This window comes from Trichosurus vulpecula, chromosome 8, assembly GCF_011100635.1.
Source record: "Trichosurus vulpecula isolate mTriVul1 chromosome 8, mTriVul1.pri, whole genome shotgun sequence".
Taxonomy (NCBI): domain Eukaryota; kingdom Metazoa; phylum Chordata; class Mammalia; order Diprotodontia; family Phalangeridae; genus Trichosurus; species Trichosurus vulpecula.
Window position 1 is genome coordinate 5892168 of NC_050580.1, and position 22914 is coordinate 5915081.

At 46.8% G+C, this 22914-nt stretch overlaps 1 protein-coding gene across 2 annotated transcripts in view; it reads right to left on the reverse strand.

The window, feature by feature from the left end:
* MGMT (O-6-methylguanine-DNA methyltransferase) overlaps window positions 1–22914 on the reverse strand; it is a 316266-nt gene that overhangs the window by 240214 nt on the left and 53138 nt on the right. For both annotated transcript variants that reach the window (XM_036735814.1, XM_036735813.1), the window contains exon 3: window positions 5802–5939. In XM_036735814.1, coding sequence (XP_036591709.1) covers window positions 5802–5929 — 128 coding nt within the window. In that variant the 5' untranslated portion in view covers window positions 5930–5939. The remainder of the gene's footprint in view (window positions 1–5801; window positions 5940–22914) is intronic.

The following is a 22914-nucleotide window of genomic DNA, read 5'->3' on the forward strand; positions in this document are numbered from 1 at the left end:
CCATCATTCCATGTGCCCAGGAGACAGTCTCCGAGCAAGGCTCTTTTCGAGTTGGAATATGAACAGGTAATAGAATCAGTGCGAGGAAAAATCAATGAAGCGCTCTGTCTTGTAGTACTTAGCAATGGATGGACAAATGGGCGAGGAGAAGAAATCACGCTCAGGAAGGAAGCCACAGCCATTTTATTTTACAAAAGCACTGACACGGAGAAAGCAGACACGCCGAGGAGGATGTCAGTGGTGAAAAACAGGCAGTCTGGGAGGAGACGGGAGCAGCAAAGTACTGGGCTTGAACCTGGCCACTGTACGTAACTCAGGAGCATGCCACAAGGTAGGGATAAACATCCCCCTACTGCTACCCAGCCAAGGTACAATCTAAGGACACCTAGAAGTGAAGCGCGCTCCCCAAGACCAGCAGAGGGGCTGAAGGAGCTCTGAAGGAAGGGGTGGTGCCTCTGCCACCACTGCCTGCAAGCAAACGTGGGTCGACGGCCTCTGGATGCTGGCTGCGGGGCAGGGCTCCTCCGTAGAAGCGGCAAGGAATACAGACCAGACACCAGCATTATTGGCTCAAGAGGGAAGGGCGCTGGACCTGGAACATCACTGCTCCCACCAACACAGGCCGATGTCCGCGCTCCGTCTGAGAGGGGCTCCAAGGTATTGAGTGACTTACCTTGATTCACACAGGATCACAGCAGGACCTGAACCCAGGCCTTTGTGGCTCTGGCCCTCTGCTTCACTACTCCGTGCTAGAGCCCCTCTGACCACCCATGGTTTGTCTGATTCATTCAAGGTACGCTGATGAACCCCTATGCCACATTAGGGGCCAGGCACTGAGCAGGCCTGCTTTGGGGGAGAGAAAACCCCCTTCCTGGGGGAGGATCTCGGACATGATGGCTGCGTTACCAGGGAATCTTTAAAATCAAGAAACATCCAGAAGCATAAACTTATGTGACCTGATGCAAAGTGAAGGGAAGGGAGCCAAGACAGACACACACGAGGACTACAGGGACACTAATGGAAAGAACGAGCGTCACCAAACCATCGCCAACACCGGGCAGGGGTGAAATCCAAGGGGCCCCAGCCTGGACAAGGGCGAGGGCACACGGCTGGGACCCGCACAGAATGTCAGCTTGGGGCTTCGGGATCAGGTTTGGTGTTTTCTGATGTTTGATCAGTTTGACTGAACAACTTTTCTTTTTGTATTTCAAAAAATTTTGCTTTTAAGAGATGGCTCTCTGGAAAGGGCTGGGGATGGGACATGGGGGGGGAAACATAGGGGACTTTACAAGTCCATATACTAAGAGTCATGTCAATAGGGAGGCTGCTTCGCACAGCGGACGGAGAAAATAGTGCTTTGCAGCCCTCAGAGTGATGTGTCAATGTGGGCTGTCACTCACACAACTCCTGGGGGCACTATGGAATGGGTTTGGTCTAGGCCAGGGCTGGATGGTCCTAAAATGGCATTGTGAGAATAAGCTCTGAATTTAAATTGGTTATGCCCTGGTTTCCCTTCTAGAATGGGGAATGAATGGCTAAACCAATTGGGGTACATATGACAGAGAAGAACAGGAAGACTTACATGAACTGCTGCTAAATGAAGTGAGCGGAGCCAAGAAACAATGCGCATGACTATTACGACACCGTATAAATGGAAGGAACGCTAATCACAAAGGCACCAAAAGAGAAGGCAGAAATGACAAAGAACAAACATCGCCCCATGGAAGAGAATGTAGAGCACAGAGATGGAGTATAACATTGCTTTTCAGGTTTATTTTTTCCAGTGCACTAATTGGTTTTGCTGGGGTTTTTCCTCTTCTTCCTCTGTTATGTGCAATGGTCCTGTGGTATGGAGGGGTGAGATACAAGGAAAAATCAAAGCAAGACAAAATCACAAGCTATCACCTATTAAAACAAATCAGGCTCCAGGTGCCACTACCTGTGTGAAGCATGGCCAGCTCGGGCCATTACTTCACCCTACCCCACCCTCAACCTCTATCTCGCATGGCCTAGCTCCAATGGCTGACATCAGGTGTATGGGAAATTCTGCCCAGCACATCCTTCAGGCACTATGGCAGCCACGCCTGGCATCATCCATCCTCTAACGGACTCTTACTCCTGAGTGGCTTCAGAGTCCACCATTTCTACAGCACGACAGAAATCTCAGCATACCTGCCTCAGCATAAGGGGCAAACGTTTCCCCTGTTCTGGGAAAGAAGCCTGGTCCAATCTAAGCAAGTCTTCAGTTGTTATAAATCCATGAAGAAGATCCCAAAAGGGGGTTAATTACACAAAGAGCTGGACTTGCTGAGTCTGAATACACCTGGAGCAGTCTATGCCCTGCGTGGAGAAGGGGCTTGAAAGCGCTTCGACACCCTTTACATGCTGCATAATCACGAGCCATAATTAAAAACTGACCCAAACCACAGAAGCTCGACAACATGAAGTCTGGCAATTCACAGCTCCACGTACAAGAAAAAGCGAAAACGCGTAAAATCAAAACGAATGGATCCGTTCCCATCTGGTGTCAGATCTGAGACCATAAATGCCAAAGCAGTCGCTGAGAGGCTGCGCCAGTCTGGGACATCACTCAGTGTTAAATTTGGAAAGTTTTGGACTTTTTGTAAGAAGTATTTGTCAGCTATTTATAAAAAAACTATTTGTCAAAGGCACAGTCAGTAAAGGTTTCGATTCTCCTCAGGTCCAGGGGGAGGAGCGGGTGGGGGCCTCTCCTCAGCCCAACTCCTGGAGGTTTAAGAGATTGCACACATCACTTCATTACTGCTCCAGCTCATAATCAGTCCACAAGCATTGACTGAGCTGACTATGAGGATCCCTAAGTAAGGTGAAAACACCATCCCTGCCCTCAGGAAGCACCCCCCAAACAGACAGCAGGGCCCACAGCTTCAGGGGCAGGAGCAAGCCCCATCACTGAGCAAGGTAGGAACAGGCACCATCCTCTCTATCCCACGTCGCCCGGCACTAAGAAGGTCTCTCGACAGGTTCGATGTCACCAGAAAGAAGGAATGCTCTTCCCAGTGTCTGCAAACATCTTTACGAACGGCAGAAAGAGGCTGCTTTTCAAATTCTTTATGGTTCTTTGTTCAGGGGCATAAATCCCAATGTGAACAACCAAGCGCACATTACCGAACGTCTCCTCTGTTCATTCTTTGTGGGACTCCGCTGCTGAGCGCAGAGCACAGGGCAAACAGAGCCACTCATTTTTTAAAAACAAAAACACACCTTGACTGGAACCCAGGCCAGTTTCCAACATTAACCAAAGCATCAGCCACCAAAAACACAGACAGCCAACAGTCTCTTTCCCAAATAATCCCAACTCCACACCCACTTCCAACAAGACTCCTTTCCAGATTCCATCAATTATTCTATTCTATGAGACCTTGTGTCCCAATCCTCCCGTGAGTCCATTCCCTAAAATGGAAGCTCCTTGAAGGCAGGGACGCGCTTTTGCCTCTTCGTATTTCTACTGTTTAACACAGTGCCTGGCATATAGAAGATGCTTAATAAATGTTCACTGAATTGTCTCCGTGAATCCAACATCCTCTTTTTAAATCAAGCTCTTTAGAAAACTAAAAAGTCCCATTAAACATACTGCCTTAAAAGTACCCTTCATTTCCTGCACTTGTATTAAGCAGCTTGCTGTGGCCTGGATGTAAAGTGGTGAGCTCCCCATCAGCCATGTGTGCGGGGGGCTCAGGGACAATGCTTTCCTTTCAATCTTCCCTGAAGTCACCCCCAGACAGGTGAAGGCTCCCCCAGCCTGATTAACTGTGCAGCACCACCGCCTGCCAGGAGACAAAGTTAAGAGCTTCCCAGACATATGATTTGCTCCGTGAGGTGTTTTTTAAGCACAGCAGCCAGATTGCTTTCATAGAAATTGAGAACTGTGTATTCATATATTTCAAAGGTTTGCTTATTTTTGCTGTAAAAAAAATAGGCTATTGATTGTAACATGCAACTCTACAGGAAAAATCTCGACACTGGAGTGGAAGACCAATATTTATTACTGCACTTGTGTTCATTATGGTTCTCTCTGACAGGGGTCCATTAAAATCAATTTTTATGTTTCTTCTGTATTTTCTTCATCTAATGTCCTTGGCATTGCGTTTATTAGCCAGTTAAGGCAAACACTGAGCAAGAAAGGATGTGGGTTTGTTTTTGCTGGGTTTTTTTCCCCTCCTGTCAGAAATAATGAGAACTAAGATTTTAACAACTATTCCCCATCAATGAATGAGGGAGATTAAATGTTACATTTCAGCACAAACATTTACGGACAGCCTTAAAATTTTTAGGTCTTTACGATTAGAAAAATATAGTGGAAATCGCTCAAAAAAAGTGCTTTCTCTTAGAGGGTAGAAGTCTCTTTAAAGTAATGCAGAAGATGAAATTCCATCCTTTTCCTCCTGCCAGAGCCCCAGCGAGAAGCGGGGAGCGACAGAAACACACAGAACCCTAATAACACCTTGGGGAAGAGAGCCTCTCAGCTCAGAGATGTGCTAGCTGAGTTCAAAATTCACCAAGAAAACTTAAATAAAGCCCAGGCAGTATGGATTCACTACTTTCCAAAAGCAAAAGCAGTCCCAGACACCCATCTTCTGAGGAGACACCCACCATCTGATTCCTGATAGAGCCACACGCTGACGATCAATAAACCCTTTGTAAATTCAGACTTTCACCAAAAGACATGGGACTGCTTAATATAGATTATTTCCCAGAGTTTAACGGAAGGCAGAAGCTTTCATGGGAAGGAGAAGAAAAATAAAAGGAGAAAACGGTGCAGGCAGTCCTTCTGGGAGAGAGCTTACCCTGTTTTATGATGCAGGTCTGTTTGGACTGCAGCTCTGATGTTTCCCCCCTGAACGACCCAGGACTCAGCCCTGCCCCATCTGCCCCTCAGCTGTGGTCAGCTAAAGAATGAAGGAACTGGGAGTCCACTAACTTGGAAGTCCTTCGGGGCTCTAAATTTTACATCTACAAAACTGGAAATCACCTCAAAAGGCATCTAGCCCTACCTGAAGAAAGACCCAGCCCCTCCTCTCCTGACCCTGATGGATGCTCAGCCCAGACTCCATGTAAGAGCCTCCTGGGATGGGGCCTCACTTTCCTAAGACATCCATTCTACGTCTGAGAAGTTCTCATTGGTAGATACTTCTGCTTAATATGGAGCCCGTATGGGACGTCCCACAAAGCCTACCCGTCAGTCCTCATTCTGCCTTCTAGGGCCAAGCAGAATACAGCTAAGCCACTGCCACCCAAGAGCCACCCAACGCTTGAGAAAGACGGCTACCACATCTGCTCAAGCCTTTCGTTCTCTTGTGACCTCCTCGGTTCATTCAACACAGGATGAGTCTGAGCCCCTGTTACTCCAGTGTGATAGCTCATCCTAAAATGGAGGTATGCAGACCAGAACACAGGACTCCAATGGGGCTGGGGGGCAGGATTCTAGCTGACCAATACCAGCATACACACCAAGCCTCTTTTAATGTAGCTCAAGCTCCCCATTAGCTCTCGTGGTGGCTCAGGCCCCTACTGGTCCAACCTAAGCTCACAGGCCACCAAATCCTGAGCTGGTTGTTGGCTAACTAGCCACACCTTTCCCACTTTAAACACACGAAGCTGACCTTTCCAGACCAAACATAGGACTTCACATTTAGTTCTACTTCATTGTAACTGATTAGGCCCATATCCCTCCTTAGCTGCCGAGATCCCATGGAAAGCTGGCGTGTGAACCACAAATCAGCCTGCTTCCTTTGCACCATCAGTCAAGGACATCTACTTACTCAGGTCTTTGAACCATTTTTTCCAGAAGGTTTATTCCATGCACCCCAGCTTCACATCCTGAAATTTCTATTCTTCCCAAAGGGCTTTCCAAAAATTTGTATTTCATTCTACATGTGCTTCCCATCATTCTCAGCAACCTATTAAGAAAAGATGAGAGAGCAGATCAGTCAAAAATAACATAGAAGCAAACAAACATAGCATCATTCTCTTCAATTTGCCAAAAGATGCCAATGCTGGGGTAACTACTGTCATCTATTTGACAAAAAAAAAACTTAGAAAATGCAAAGCAATCTGGCAGAAGTTTGATTTAGACCAGTCTCTCACACTACATGCCAACATAACCTCCAAAGGGCTTCTCAGGTGGAAAAAGGCCACAACACAGACACATTCAAGGAGCAAGGAAGGAATTACCCTTTATAACTATGGGTAAGGGAATGAACAATTCACTATCAAACAAGACATAGAGAATCACGGCAGGTGAAAGAGCAAATTTAGATTACAAAACTATAAAAAGTTCTGCATAAATAAAACCAATGCAGGGAATGATTAACTAGGAAAATGTATTTGCAGCAAGTTTCTATGCTAAGGGCTGATATCCAAGGTGAAAGGAACCAATTCATATTTAAAAGAACAAGAGCTGTTGCCCAATAGATAAAAGGTCAAAGGCACAAACAGGCAGTCCTCCATGAAAGAAATACAAACAAGCAAACGTGATAAGAAGAAAATGCTTAAAATATCTACTAATTAGAGAAATGTAACCTAAACAACCCTGAGGTTCTATCTCATGTCCAACAGATTAGTCAAGCTAAAGGAAAAGGAAAATGGCAAAGGTTGGAGGGGCCGCATAAAAGTAGGTGCACAAATGCTTGTATTAATAACATTAAACATGCCGACTATTCTAGAAATCACTTTAGAATTATTCCCCAAAGTCATTAAACTATGCAAACTCTTGACCTAGCAAAACCACAAATTACCAAAATCTCCCCCACAAAAGACCAGTGAGGAAAAAGACCCAGACATACATGAATATTTATAGCAGATTTTTTCCTGTTATAGAAAGGGGTGTCCATCAATCAAGAAATGACTGAACAAAGTATATTTTATGCATGTGATGTAATATTATTGGTCTCTTAGCAATGACAAAAGGAAAGGTTTCACAGAAATCTGTGAAGACATGCATGAGCTGGAGCAAAGTGAGCAGATCCTAGAACACCAGAACTATGTTCATTCCAATGACCAATCATGATTCCATTGGACCGGAAAAAACCATGCCCCCACATGGCAGAGAGAGGATGCACTCAAGGTACAGCTAGGTCAAGGCAGGAATTTTGTTTGTTTGTTTTAGTTTGTGGTGTTCCAAGGGCTTTGTTTTTTGTTTTTCAAAAGGGGTGGAGAGAGATATTGAGAGGGATTGGGGGGGGGGGAGGGAGAGAGAGTGAGCACATGGAAGGAAAGAATCAGCTTTTGGCTGACAAGGTTTGCTTAAAGAGTCTCATAATTGTTTTTTTTTTTAAGTAGATTCTCTTTTAAAAAGAAAAAAGAGATTTGAGAGAAAGCGAAGGAAGAAAGAAGGAAGAAACAGAGGAAGGGATGGAGAAAAAAGAATGAAAGAAAGGGAGGAAGAAAAGAACAAAAGGAGGAAGAAAGAAAGGAGGGGAGAAAGAAAGGGAGAAAGAAAGGAAGGGAGAAAGGAAGGAAGGAAAAGGGAGTCATAGAAGGAGGGAAGAAGGGAAGAAGGAAGGAAGGGAAGGAGGGAGGGAGGATTCCTCAAAACATTTTTTTGAAAATGCACAGAAGAAAACAGAAGGAATTACAGACAGGCAGGACAAGTTTGAAAGTTACATGCTGAATTCATGGTTGTGGTTTGTCCTTGGTTCTTGAAGAGGACCATGACATCAGGGAGGGGATGGCACGACTTGCATTGAGTTTGACCAGAGTGAGGGAGGGCTGTGCAAGGCCATGGCCAGATATGGATCAAGATGCCTGGAGGGAGCCAAGGTAGCCCTTTAGACTAAGGTCTTTTCAAGTTCTCACTTTGAGTGAGGCAGTGCCCATTCAGTGAATAGGCCTCTTTAAGAAGTGAAATGCTGAATTTACTATAAACTTAAAAGTTAAAGCAAGATATTTGTGGTTTCATGTAAAATGTTAGCTTTAATTTTATTTGGCATTTAAGTTCAAAATTAAATACACACACACACACACACACCTTTTTTTTAAGGAAAAAGAGACCCTGTAGAGTACGTTTTTCCCTTTTTCATAATTTCGGAATACCGTCTGGCTTTCTCGAAGCCCTGGTTACTTTCAGGCCTCAAAATGGGCTCTCCAGCCACAGGGACAAGGAGGAGATGAATCCCACCCTTTTCTCATACTTCCTCCAACTCTTGCTCTCCTCCACTTTCCAACACAAGTTTGAGGAGGACTGTGGGATAATGAGCACGGCACTGACATGGATGGGGGCAGGGAGGGATGGGTCCCACCTTCAGTGAAGGCTGAAGAGGTTCCATGGGACAGCCTGAAGGCCCTAGAGTTGGGGAGGGAACTCAAGGCACAGGCAGGATGCTGCTCAGCATTTCAGGATCATAAGCCAAAGCCAATGACTGGGATGCGGGATGATGAGCTGACCAGATGTGGGGAAAACAAGGCCTCCCTTGGGCTCAGAAGCAAGGTCAATCCCAAGCTACAGGACAGATTCAGAGCAAGGGAGCCAAGAGAGGGCCCAAGGTCAGACATGGGACGTTGATGCTTAGAAAAGCAGCAGGAACTGAAGCCCAAGAAGGGATTCTCAAGGCCAGACTGGGCCAAAGGATCTCATCTCAGATGCCACCATCCACACTGCATCAGGCAGCCCTGTGACACCATCACCTAAAGCTGGGAGTCAGGAATACCCGGGTTCAAATCTCACATCAGGCAGTTATGAGCTGCATGATCTTGGGGAAATCACACAATGTGTCTGAGCCTCAGTCTCCTCAGCGGTCAAAAACGATAGAACGATAACTCACAGGGTCATTGTGGTGATCAAATAAAACCAACTCATGAATGGAGAAGCCTACGCCAATTTCTCCCAATCTGTTCCAAGAGTCAGGAATAAGAAGGAAGAGCTACACGAAGCCTGCCCTTGTGGAAATTCAATTCTCTAAGGGGAAATGATGGGTTCACACATAAGTAAATATGATAGACAGACAGCAAAGACAGGGGACCTGGGGGGCTGGCATCAAGGCTGGGGAGGGCGGAAGGGATCAGGGAGGGCTTCACCCAGGAGGCAGCGCTGGAGCTGAGCTCAAAATGGAGGCCAGGGATTCCAAGAGGGAGGGGAAGGAGCTCTTGGGTTTTTCATCCCATTAAATGCTCCAGAATGGGAGCTGGCTCAGGGTCTCCTCCTTGGCCACTGCTTTAGAATTCATGAAAAAGCAGAGACAAATACTGGTTCAACCACTGCGTGACAAATAAAACATTATTATTTATGATGCTGAAATGACTCTGAATTTACCAAGTACCTTTCCAACCATTACCTCATTGGATGTTCAAAGCAACCATCCCAGGTATTAAGAGCGACCTCATTATCACCATTCCACAGATGAGAAAACTAAGGATCAGAGAGAAGTGATCTGCCTAAGATACAGAGCCTTTTGATTCCCCAGCAGCCTTTTCACCCTGAAAGATCCCTTTGGCCCTGGTGTTCTCCTCTGATTGGTGAGTTCCTCCAGGAGCCCCCTCCCAACCATTTGCTCCTCTCCTGCCACCGTGCCTGACTTTCCCACTGATGGTGAAAGCTGGTGGTGGAATTGCTGTGACTGATTCGTGAAAGCTCTTGGAGAAGAGGGGAGGCAGCACAAGACCGGACAAGGGGAAATATCTGCCCAATTTCAAAAAGGAGAAGTGAAATTTGTAACCTATAGGCCACTGCCAAAATGCTAAACATACCATTAAAAACGGTTAGTGAACATTTAGAAAAGGAAAAGTGATGACAAAGAGCCACTATGGCAGCTTCATCAAGAACAGTCATGCCAAACTAACCTTAGTTCCTTTTGTGATAGGATTACTACATAAGAGGGATCAGGGAGATATTGAAGACAAAGGGAAACAAGATTTTAGCCAAACATCTGACCAAGTCTATCACGTTTTTATTGCTGACAAGATGGAGAGCTGGGAGCTAGAAGACAACCCAATTAGCTGAAATTGGAACTTGGTGACTGAGTAAAGCCAGGAAATACTCGATAATGGTTCAATGTCAACTTCAGAAGAGGTTTCCAGTGGAGTATCCCAGGAGCTGTGCTCGGCACGATTCTGTTTGATGTTTTCAGCAATGGTGTGGTTAATACACAGGTGGAATGCTTATCAGGTCTGCAGAAGACACAGAACTGGGAGGGTGAGTTAACGTGGAAAGAGAGTCAAGAGTCGCAAGAATCCTGACAAATGAGAACAGTGGGCCAGACCTAATTCATTGAAGTTTAATAGCAATAAAGGCAAAGTCTTACACAAGCGTTGAAAAAAATCAACTTCAAATCCAGGTGTGATTAGATAGATGTGATTGAAAAGACCCACTCGTTTTAGTGGACTCCAAGCTTAATTAGAAACAGTGGGATATGTCTGCCAAGAGAGCTAATGTAATTTTAAGTGACATTGGGAGAGGCACAGTTCCAGGAGTCCAGAAGTCAAAGTCCTGCCATCCCCACCCCAGTTCAGAGCACTGCTGGAGAAAGGCGTTCTGGGTAGCACCGACAAGGCAGACTATGGCCCCATGGGAGAGAGTCTGGTGGAACACCACCGGGCCAGTGAATGAGCAAAGGCTAGCTGGGACGTCGAGCCTGGAGAAGACCCAGGGCTGGGGAAGATGGAGGGAGAGATAGCTAATGGTGTCTTCAAGTATGGGAACGGCCAGAATGGGGAAGAAGCTTTAGATTCGTCCTGAGGGTCCCAGGAGGCAGAACTGGACTCGGAGGTCAAAGTTCAAAGACACTGATTTCAACAGCGGTCTTGGCAGGAGTATGACACATATAAAAGGGTACTACTTGTGTTATCAAAAACTGGTATAATGCTCTAGTGATCAGGCTGACAAAAGAGATCTCAGGGTAGCAGCAGCCTAAAAGCTCCACAAGTCAAACTTCCGTTTCAATTTTCTAAAACACTGGCTAACAATGAGAGTTCTCCAAGAGCAGGCTGGACCACTTTAATCATGGGTTTGATGACCATTATTAGGGATGTTCTCAAGTGGATTCCTCCTCAGATTCCGTGATTCTGGGGCCAGTCTAACCAGGGGAACAGAGGATACAATTGAACACCTCCCTCTCCTTGGGAAAAAGAGACCAAACGAGAGGGACAGTGTGAACACTGCCAGTCACTGTCCTTTTCTCGCTCAGGTTTACTTAGCTGCATTTCTTTGTTGGGGGGAGAAAGGTGGTATATCTATAAGAGAGTGGAATGGGAGGTGGGGGGGGCAGTAAAAACAAGACAACAATAAATTTCAGAAGATCCTGCTCTCTGGGGAAGGGCCCGAGCTCCTGAGGCACAAAGTACTTAGGATGTGCCATGAATGGACAGGAGCAAAGCTGGGGGTCAGTTAGTGCAAACCAAGCTCCAAGCCAAACAGCCATTAGCAAACACCTGCCACGTGAAGACACTGTGTTAAGTGCCTGGAAGACGAAGACCAACCTACAACATTCCCTATCCTCAAGGAGCTTCCATTCTAAATCTCTGCCTCTGAAATGCTCCCCACAACGCTGAGCAGAAATCAAGCTGATATCCTTAAGAATTTCAGAGCTGGAAGAGATCTCTGGAGAAAAACATTGGTGTGCACAGGACAGAATGTAGGAGAGGGCATGTGGCCTCTGCTCTGAAGCCTCCACCGCCTCCTGAGGAACCCCAGATGCCTCTGATGACCTCTATTCTGGAGAGCAGCCTCCTTACATGGAGCCGAAACTGGACTTGTGATTTCCCTAGGTAGGGGCTCCCTGCCCCAACATCAATAGCTGGCATTTCTCCAACTCAGAGAAGCATCTCGGAGAGTCCTGTCTGTGGCCGGCAAAGGCTAATCCTTGGAACATCTTAGTGACGAGGCCCTTGGATGAAAGCCTCTATCCCCAGACACAGACACAAAGTCTGTCTGTCCCACCTGGTGGGATCTGGTAGAGCCTTTGAAAGCCAGTGTCCCTTCTCCACCATGACAAGCAATCCATGAGATGCCAGGGGAGGAGCCAAATTCTGTGGCATCAAATTAATGCCTCAGCTGTTTTCAGAAGAGCTTGAGGGATCTAACCTTACGGTTCTGTCCTATCTACCTCTTACCATGACCATAACAACTGGCATTCATGCTGTGGGTTTATCAAGTCCTCTCTGTGCAAATGAGGAAACTGAGGCTGCCACAAGTGAAGCCTCTTGCTTGGGGTCCTACAGCTGATTAGGTGGCATGGGCTGAGTCCAAGCCTTCCTGGCTCCAGTCCTTCACTCTTTGCCCTAGACAACACTGCTTCATACTAAAACATACGACCCTGCTTGGCTGGCTTCACTACGCTCCATTGACTGGCCTGCTGATCCCATCCCCTCCATTTCAGGGGGACTAGATTGCGGTCTGTGTGGAGCATGCAATCCCTAATCAATGTTAAACGCGCTGTGAATTCAGTGAGAACGTCCTTAACAAAGAGGCCCTCAAAGAACCTCAGATAGATCATGAAGAACCCAGAAGTTGCTAACTCAGTTACTGAAACATGAATAGATCTTAAAATATTCCAGAAATCCTCTAAAAATGTTTCATTGTAATTTTATTTAACAACTTAAAACAAAATTAAAAGGAAGGGCTAGTATTCCCCAATGGCCTTCCCTCAACACACCTCACCCGTAACCAACATCAGATGACAACTGGCCAACCCAGACCCCTAAGAAATGAAAGCACTCCCAGCCGATTTTTACACTGAGTCCCCTTGACCCTGCCCCACCCCCACACATACACACACCTCCTGGGCCACAAGGCCCACCTTTGGCTGGACATCAGCATCCCTGTCCTAGCTATGGGACCTGCATCGTGCTAACCAAATACTACTATTCCCAGATACTGCACCATAACCCACAAAAGGCTCCTTCACCAAAGAAAGAAAAGCAGTCATTTTAACATCATCATGGTCCATAGACTCAACCACAAATGGAATATTAGTCTGAGACCACACAGAGTCCCACCTGGCCCACGGACACCCAGTGCCCTCCAGCTCCTCATCTTTCCATGAGGAAAAGTCCAAGTGAGTTAACTATTCTCCTCCTCTCACATAACAGAGAACTGGGCCACAGGACCGAAGTCACAGGTGATTTGGCAGGGCTTGTGGCGAACGCTGATCAGAGAAGATGGGGCCCACCTGACCCAAGTTGGCCAGCGGGTGAGAGAAAGATGGCAAACAAAACTGTGGGCATTCCAGGCACCACCAGGACAGGGATTCTCAGAAGCTATAGAAACTGGGTAGTTTCAAGAGAAAATCAATGCATCTGGGAGGAAATCACGTGTGGCCCATTTGGATGGGAGGGCCCACTTGACAATGAAAATGCTAGGACATGATGCTGGGCCTGGCAGCACCGTGCGGCTGCCAGAAGCACTGGACAAGATGTGGACGCAGGCGGATGGAGACACAGAGTCATTGACCAGCAAGGGGGCAGTCCAGCAGGCACTGGTGGACACAATGACAGAAGACTTGTGATGAATCATAAGAAACAAAATCATTGTGGGGGCAAAGGAACTACAGATGTGGCAAAGTCCAGGGAAAAAGAAACCTGTGTGAAGAAAGGGAAAACTGAGACACCTGACCCAGGCTTAGCAAAGACAGATGAGCACTGTCTACAGACACTGAGGGAGGCGAACTCTAAGGGAAGAAGGAGAAGGACCTAGGGTAGCCTGAGCCACATGACTAGAAGGAATGGGATTCTCACCCCATGTGTACAAGCTGTCTGAGAAGGTGCTCCTGCCCCAAATACCAGGAACAACTCCTACAGGGAGGGAAGGTGGAACCATTCACACTCTGCAGAAGGCCTTAGCAATTATCCCTGGAGAACCTCAGGGTCCACATTAGGCCAGCCCTGTGTCACCATGTAAATCTGCCATAGTGAGAAAATGAGGCAACATAGTTTTGAGCAAGAGCAAGTCATTAGCAAAGCTAGCAATGGCCAATCAATAGGGTCCAAGAGCCCTGTGGGCAGTAAGAAGGAAGTGAGGCAAATTGCAAAATCTTACTACGAGGTAGGCTAACACACTCCACTATCTTGAGCCAGGACAAGAACAGGGAAACCGTGGTCCTGGGAATGGGGGACCAGAATCCCTAAGTAGTAAATGTTCCTCTTCTCTGATTGGCTAGGGCCACTAGTCATGACACAAGCTTATGGATTACTATCTGTCAGTATCTTACTTTAGCATCCTGTGGAAAGTCTGTAATTTTCTATGAGTCAAAACGAGGAGCTCACTCACACAAAACAAGGACCTTAAACTCTCACAGAGAGAAGAGGAAGTCATAGGAAACAGGGCCTTCAGGAAAGGTAAACTAACAACTAATAACAAGCTGGTCTGATTAAGCTTGATAAACCATAGCAAGCCTTAGCAAAAACAGAACTGGGCTGACAGTTCTGATTAAGCATGATTCCAGACAGGCATTTCTCCATTCTGGCTCTGATGCTGGAGAGACTCAAGCTTTCCACTGGTCTAAAAACCAGTTGTGTCTGATTCTGAAGGGAAGACGTGGTCTCACTAAGAATAGTCGGTCTTCCCATCTGCACTAAAGCAAACCCCCAGATGGCTGTATTTCCTGAGCTGGAACTTGGGCTCCACTTATAACAGCCTCTGATACTCTTCTCAGACTTGGACAGTTTCACCTCCGAAGGCCATATCAGCCTGAGAGCATCTTCTAGGAAACACACCAGGTGATACTTCCTATTGATTCTATCAATGATCCAATCACTTCTCCCAGTAGAGGCGGCACCCCTTGTAGCTAATCCTCTAAAGAAGACCTCACAGCTATCAGAGCCAATGGCTCCGTAAGGACAGCTTCAAGCTGGGTCTCCCCAAACCAAGCAGAACAGGTGACGCTGAAGCCTGGTGGGCTGGTCACTCAGCTGCAAGGGTCCCTGGGAGAGGTCCTCGGAGAGAAGAATCCTGTAGTGCCTGGAAATCTCTGGAATGTCCTCAAATAGAGACATTTTCTAGGAGACAAAGTTCAACTAAACCCACTAGACAGATTTTGGTGGTGTTGCTGTTTAACTAACTTAAATCTTAACAAAATTGGAAGTAGATCACTCCAGTGCAAGATCAAAATACTCCAGCAAGGCTGAATTAATCAGATCACTCTTCAGAATGCCAACTCGTCAGATCCAGGAGCTTGGGCTGCCAGAACATTTTTAGGAATTAATTCTGAGCGTGCCCTAGCTCAACAGCAACCACATAGTTGAATACAAGGTGGAAAGAAATAAGATAACAAGGGCCCATTTAATTATAGTAATCAAAATGCCACTTCCAGAAAACCAGGAAAATAGACAAGAAAACCACAAATAGGGATCCCACCAGTAACCACTATCTGTTCCATGTGTCTCTTTGGTTATATGGTGAGTCTCAGACATAATTTGCTGGAGTTCGTGGCAATGGTGACAATATCTCCAGACTTATTAATGCAAGAGCAACACAGCTCATTAATAATAAAGGTAGAGGCACGTGGTCCTCCCTGAGCAGCAGTGAGGAGGTATGATGATGGACTTGCGGTAACACCTCTTCTGTAAGGGGATGGACTTCAGCCTGAAGGGGGGATGGCATTGGATGGGTCCTGGGCCAGCTTTCCAATTCCTGCAAAAATATTCCTTACTGACTGAAACACTCCAGTAACACCCAACTGTGGGGAGATAGCCCATCCACCCAACTCTCTCTCTGTGGCAAGATGGTTCTGACCAATTTAGCAACTTCCAGTTTGTGTGGCATGTCCCCCTTCTTCTCTAAGCCACCATGCACCTAGATTTCTAGTAGTTTTCTTTCCAACTAAACTTACAGAATGATTAAAAACAGAGACGGGGGCCCAAGTAGGCAATCTAGCACATTTTGTACCATCCTGGAGGAAGAGAAGAGAAGGCTTCTCCTGCACACACTGCACACACTCTGGGACTCCCTGGTGGTTCCAAAAGCTGCTCTGCTATCATACCTAATTTTTACCAAAGTATAGTTTTGAGGTGGGCACTTGGGCCATTAAAACACTAGTCCAAAAGGACTGAGCTCTGTTTACATCAAGAAGGGGGAGAGCAGAGTTACAGTGGACAGAGTTTCGTAAGCACAGAAATATAGGATTGGTCCTGGTCTTGTTAATATAGATGGGTGGAGTTGGCACAGGCTGCTGAAGCTGAAGAGAAGGCATTCTAGTTTTATTCGAGGATGCATTGACTCCAAATGTGGTGAGGATTAGGGGGTCCTTAACAGACAGAGCCATTAGGTTTGCTGGTTGGACAAAGTTCACCCCAGAGGCTGTGTCCTGCCCAAGTGTCACCACCGGCATTGTTCCTCAGCCACATGTCACTGGGAAGATCAGGACGGAAGAGGAAAAGGCCAGAGGCTGTAACATCAAGGCTCTCATTGAAAAGAAACAAGAAGCTCCATCAAAAGATACAACTGCCCAGATTAAAGCTGACATGAAGGATGGCCGTTTCTTGGTCCTGACTCCTACTGTTACAGGTAGGAGGGAGGGGGTTGGAACTCAGAGACTGTGGGGAGCTGCTTGTCCTTTGCCTTTGCAAGGCAAAGGTGTGAGAAGGAGAACCAGAATCATGCCAGTACATGGCTCCTCCTCTCTGGCCATTACTAGGAGGCTCGGGCCCATCATTTACAGCAGTGGTTTTCCAAGTCCTAGATGTCTTGGTGCTTAGATGTGTCTGGCTCTCTGTGACCCCATTCGGGGTTTTCTTGGCAAAGAGACTGGAGTCTTTTGCCATTTCCTTCTCCAGCTTATTTTACAGATGAGGAAACTGAGGCAAAGAGGTGAAGGATCACACAGCCCGTAAGTGTCCAAGGCTGGATTTGAACTCAGAAAGATTAGTCTTCCTGATTGGCAACCGGTGCTCTACCCACTGTGCCACCGGGCTGCCTCTGCTAGACCTCTTAGGAGACTCACCAGACACACTACAAGCCCCCCTGCAAGGGGAGAAGGATGGTGAAGTCTCTCATTGTAATGAGCACCCTCGCCACCCAGGAAGCAGGTGATCCCAGGTGACCAGTTGGTCCGTAGGATCAGACACTATGGACAGGACAATAGGTAACAAAGTCATCACTGAACAAAGAATAAGGGGAGGTGGGGGTTGGGGCCTGACCCCGCTCTCTCTATCCTGCACACTATGTGGCTGACATTATAAGGACTAAAGCAAATGGCACAGAGAAGAGGGCCCCCTGTCCTGGAGGAGCTTGATCTTTAATGCTCTCCTAGAGCTTTCTGTGGCATGGAGGGCTGCCTGGAACAACAGCTATGCTTATCAGCCTGTATCAATCCTGCTTCATTGGGGTGCGAGGGGGAGCGACAGAGGGGAAGCCTTCATGTGAGAGCTGGGTATCCAAGGGGCCCTTTCTCCAGTCTTGACTGCAGTCGGGGTAGTGAGCAGCATCTGCAAAGGACCTTTTTAAAAGGGGAGGCTGAGCTCCACTGGGTTATTGGAAGTTCTTGATGCAGACCTCATCACCAAGGTAAAAATCAGGATGTGCAAAGTGCCAAGGTCCAGCCTGCCCAGTCCCCTGCCTTGTGAAAGGTTCTCAGTTTGTTTGGTAGTTCCCGTATGGAAGAAGCAACGGATGTAACTCCCACCAGCAGGGATGCAGAAACTGGAGAAAAAGGCTTTGCTTCAATGGGGGGGAGACCAAAAAGTATTTCCAAAGGAGCTATGTCCCCCTTCCCTTGGTCTGCTGCACAGACGAGACAAAGCAGGAAGAACATCTGGCCTCTTCAAGTGGTTTTCAGAGCACAATTTGCCAATCATAATTCTAAGTTCCCTATTCACATGTTCAACTTGGCCAGAGCTCTGTGGGTGGTGGGGGGATGAAAACAAGGAATAGAACAGAATCAGTAAAATGAGACCCCCATCTGAAGCAATGCCTGCTGGCGGACTGTACCAGGGCAGTCTCCTTGAGAAGCATTTCTGCAACAAAAGCAGCAGCAGTTTTAGAATTAGGAAATGCTTCTGCCCACCAAGTGAGCACATCAACAATAACAAGGCAAGCTTTCTAATGACCTGACTTTGGCATGCACATGAAGTTGATCTGCAGATGTTCAAAGGGCGACCACCAAAGGCAGAGTTTCAGAAGGCATGTGGTTATGTGCTTGACAAGTGGGACAGGCAGAAGTGATATGAGGTGCAAGGATGGGAATGCCCAGGGCCCCCGTGCCCACCACATTGTATCCACTATTCCTCAAGTCCCAGAACGCCTGCCACCCCCCACCCATGAACAGAAAGACACACCTGGGAGGAGGGTTTGCCTTCCATAATTACCAGACCTGGAAACTGCTGTCTCCATTTCTTGACCTCTGGGTTGCTGTAGACAAGACAGAAATTGTCTTCAGCAGGCAGGGAGAGATGAGAAATATATGGAGGACCCTGCAGAGCAGCAAGAGTGGAACGGCATCTGCTCAGTAATCCTTCATGAGATAGGAGTGGTCCCACAATGTGAGCAGAGCAGCGGACAACAGCCAATGAAGCCAGTCATGTGGTGGCAGCTACAAGCTCCCTGAAGAAGTCTGCGCTCGCGATGACTCGGCCAGCAGCAGTCAGAAAGCCTCTTTACAGACACCAATTGCACACCATGAGTTGGTGTAGATGGGTGCACTGTGCCCATCAGTGTACCCACATGCTTCTGTGAGTGCTTGGCTGCTTCGATGTAGAGAGGAGATGGCAAAGAGGCTGCCCAGACGGTGTCAGGTTGGAGACTGCTGCAGTACCTGAGCACCAGATGTCATCATTCCCCATGGGTATTCAGAACAGAGCCAGGATTCTGCCAGGGGCACCAGAGAGGTCAGAGCAGTCACATCTACTACAGAGGCAGTCAGGCAGTGGCCCCCCAGAGACTGCAGAGTGGGGAACAACATGGCAGGGTTGAGGGTGGCAAAGAGGAAAATTCTCTTTCCCCTCAAAGCCACTTCAGAGCTAGAAGTCTCTGATCAGAACAAGCTTGAGTTCCATGGCAAAGCATGACAGCCAGAACCTCTTGGGGCACTATACCATTGGAGAGGTGCCCCTGAACCCACCACAAGCCTTTTCCACTAAATAGGCAGCGGCAGCCACAGCCTGCAGACAGCTATGGTGTCGAGCTGAGCAGAGCCATGTGCTACTGGGAGAGGAGAGGGTATGAACCTTGGAACAAAGACGCTGGAGGCCACCCTCACATGCTTGTAAGAGCTCACTGGCATCTGGGAGTCCCGAGGCAGGGCTTTCTTGAGTTCATCCAGGGTAGGAAGGTGCTAAGGCTCTTGAGTCCAAGCCTTTAGAGGTTTAGTAATCTCACCAAAGGATGGAATCCACTGTGGGCAGCATCCAGCAGCTACCCACACACATGCAGCTGCTGCTGTAGAGCCTGCACACATTCCGGGGAGACAGAACAACTGCCAGCAGACACCTTCCCACGTGGGGAGACGTGTTGGCCTCTCCAGGAAGCTGGAGGGGAACATGGCAGCCATCTTCCTGGCAGATCCCAAGAACAGGCGCCCCAGTAGATTATCAAGGGACACTCAAGACCAGAGCCCCTGAAGATAAGAGTCTAATCCCATTGCTAGATTGAGAGATCAGGATGGGGCTTTCAAGAGACCCCTGAGGCAGGGCAGTCCACGTCCACTGTGTCTTCCTCCAGGGAAGGGCAAACAGGTATTGTGGATCTAGGTAAAGAGCTATGCTAAAGAAAGCTGAGAACAGGCTTATCACCGTCCAACAGGGAGCCTCACAAGACATGGAAGAATAAGGACAGGGAGTCCTTTGGGAGATGTGAAGTCAGGGAACCATCAGGGGAGCATGAAATAGTGGCCCTTGATCTACGTAAGAGATCTCTACTGGAGACTGGGACATAAAAAGAAAAGAATGTTTTGCTGAAAGAAAGCCAATGCTAACTTTTTGGGAAGATAATTTCAGGATAGGCGGGAGGTATTCGATAATTCCAAAAATATCCTGGGTTCCAAAGACATGCACACAGGTCTAGCACCTCAAAACTGAACCAGAAGCTCCAGTATCTAACAAGTGCCCCTAAAATGTGTCACCAACTTTGACAGTGATGTGGGGCTCATCACTGTGGGGACAGGCAGAGACTGGGATGGCAAGTGCAAGGATATTTGGGATCAGGGAAAACAAAAGGATCCTTCTCAGAATCAAGGGCCCCTGCACCCCCCTACACACCACACACACTCCCTTATGCTGTAGGTGTCTTTTGGTCCCCCCCACCCAGTTACTCTTGTTTGCATTCTTGCACTGACTGACAGAATGACCCTTCTGGTGACGGTAAAAACCTTCATGTACTGTCTGCTTTCCCAGCAGAGCATAAAAAGGAGTTGGAACAATCTGGGCCATGGCCACGACTGTCTTAGTTTTTTGCTTGGGTTTTTCTTTCTCCTTTTCTTTGCCTTCCCTGCCTTTAAGCTCACCTATGCCCTTTCTCAGGCCAGGCTATGGCCAGGACAGCTATGGTGAAAGCATTTTTTAATTTCTAGGATGGATTGGTTAACAAAAGCTGCATTAATAAACTGAGCCTCCCTTGGGTTAATCAGATCTAATCCTCCATACCACTTAGCACTCTCGCACAGCCTATCATAAAAGAGGGTAGGCGTTTCTTCTTCTTCCTGGATGATTTCCTGAAATATGCTCCAGTTATCAGGATGGACGGCACATGCCTCCATTCCCTGGATGAAGAATTCCCTACCTTGTAACAGCCAGGTGGAATGGCTGGATTATTAGGGTCCCAACGGTGGTCTTAAAAAGGGAAATTATGAAGAGCTCCTGAGCTGGCAAGAGCAGTGCCAATGGGGATTTGTCTATCAGCCACCTCTCTGGTGGTGGTTCTTTTTCCTGGGAAGAGTAAGGTTCCTACTGAATCAGTTACATCTCCCCAGATTGAGTTGTACCCTCTAAATAGGGCTTAAATTGAGTTGTGACTGCCACAGGATTCTCATCAAATGTAGGAGTCTCCCTCCTCCGTGTGGACAGGTCAGAGGGACTGAAAGGTTGACAGAGACTTAGAGCATTATATTTCCAATCTGGGTGATATCAGGTATAAATCTTTCCTGGAGGGGAAAGACACAGGTAGTCAGTCACTCTTGCTCAAAAGAAATCAAATTCCTTTCTATAGTAGAAAGAACAAGATGGAGGAGCAGAAGGAGAAAACAGCAGGATAGAAGAGAGACCTTCAGGAGGTGGAGCGCATATCCCATTGGACAGAGCTGGCCAGCAAACACCTATATTTGCTTTGGGTCGTTTTTATTTAATAGACAATCTTAACTTCCTCAAAAGACAATCAAAACTACCAAATTTAGGACAAAATAATTTATCAGCTGAATCTCTTGCAGTCGTAGATCAAATCTCATGTAATTCAATGGCATGCTGTTCAGTCACACCCTGTTGAACCAAGAATTTTCCCTGGTTCCAAGATATAAGGAGCTTTTCCAGGAAGGTATCCTTTGAAATATTACTACCACACCCAACTGCATTCCTGGGGCATCCCCCAAAGGAGTTTCTCCCCAGCCAAGAGAATTTTCTCCAAACTACTGCCAGGGGAATTATGTACTTACCGGTAGTGTTCCTCCCTTACTCCCACTGAAGTTTGGTGAGAGTTAAGTCCCTGCTAACTGGGAGAGTTGCACTGAGATTCTTTGCCTGAGTGAAATGATAATGGGATCCTTCCCTTACCAAAAAACAAAAAACCTGTCAAGGGAATACTGTGATATGGATCTTAGACTAGGTTGCAGCCTTTAGAATTTAAAAACAAGAAGTCACTTGATATTACAAACTTTACTTCAACATCTCTATTATCTGAACTCTGCTTTCATTTTCAAAAGTCAGCAGACACAACTTTAATTTAAAAACTAATAAATCAATTCCAAGGCCTTGTTGTCAAAGATTTTCCTATGTATTTGTAAGAAGGAATCTCTTATTTGCTAGAGAGATGATTCTTCTCCTTTTAGCTGTAAAGATACCTCTATCTGGGAGAGTGACTGCCTGTAGTAGAAATTACTCTACATATGCTAATTATCTCCCTTTATGCTGGCAAGATTCCCCCATTTAAGGCTTACTTTGGCTCAGATTAATTGGGATTGAGGCTAAGGAGGAGCCTGACCTGGAGGTGGTACTCCCTGGAGAAATCCCTGGGTGAAAATTCTTTACTAGAGCATTCTAGGAGGCTCCTCAGAGAGCGTTGCCACAGGGCTAGAATCCAATCACTCAACCGCCTGAATGGCTGTGATACTGAGAAACTGAGGCAACAAAGTTATGAGCACAAGCAATTTATTAGCAAAGCTAGCAACTGCTAATAAAGCGGGTCCAGGACTCTTCAGTAGCCAAGGACTCTGGAATACTCAAAGAGCTTTCTTATAGTCAATAAAGAGAAACTAAAGCAAATTACAAAATATTGAGGATGTTAACCACAAGTTCTATCAGTTTACCATAGGGTAAGCCAACATAATCCAGGCATCTTAAAAATGGACAAGAATAGGGAGATTATGGTTCTAGAAATGAGGAACTAACTAGAATCCCTAAGCAGTAAACACTCTTCATCTCTGACTGGCTAGGCATTACACAAGCTTATTGATTAATAAGCTACTGACTAAACCAGTATCTTAGTTTAGCATCATGTGGAAAATTGCCACTTATCCTTGAGTCAAAATCAAGAATTAACTCACGCAAAAAGCGCAACTTAAAACTCACAAAGGAAATCTTACAGAGCAGTTGGCTCAGGTTCACAAGAATAAGGACGTTATAGGGCAGCTAGGTGGCACAGTGAATAGAGCACCGGCCCTGGAATCAGGAGGATCTGAGTTCAAATCCAGCCTCAGACACTTGACATCCTTACTAGCTGTGTGACCTTGGGCAAGTCACTTAACCCCAATTGTCCTGCCTTCCCCCTCCAAAAAAAAAAAAAGAATAAGGACATTAAACTGCAAC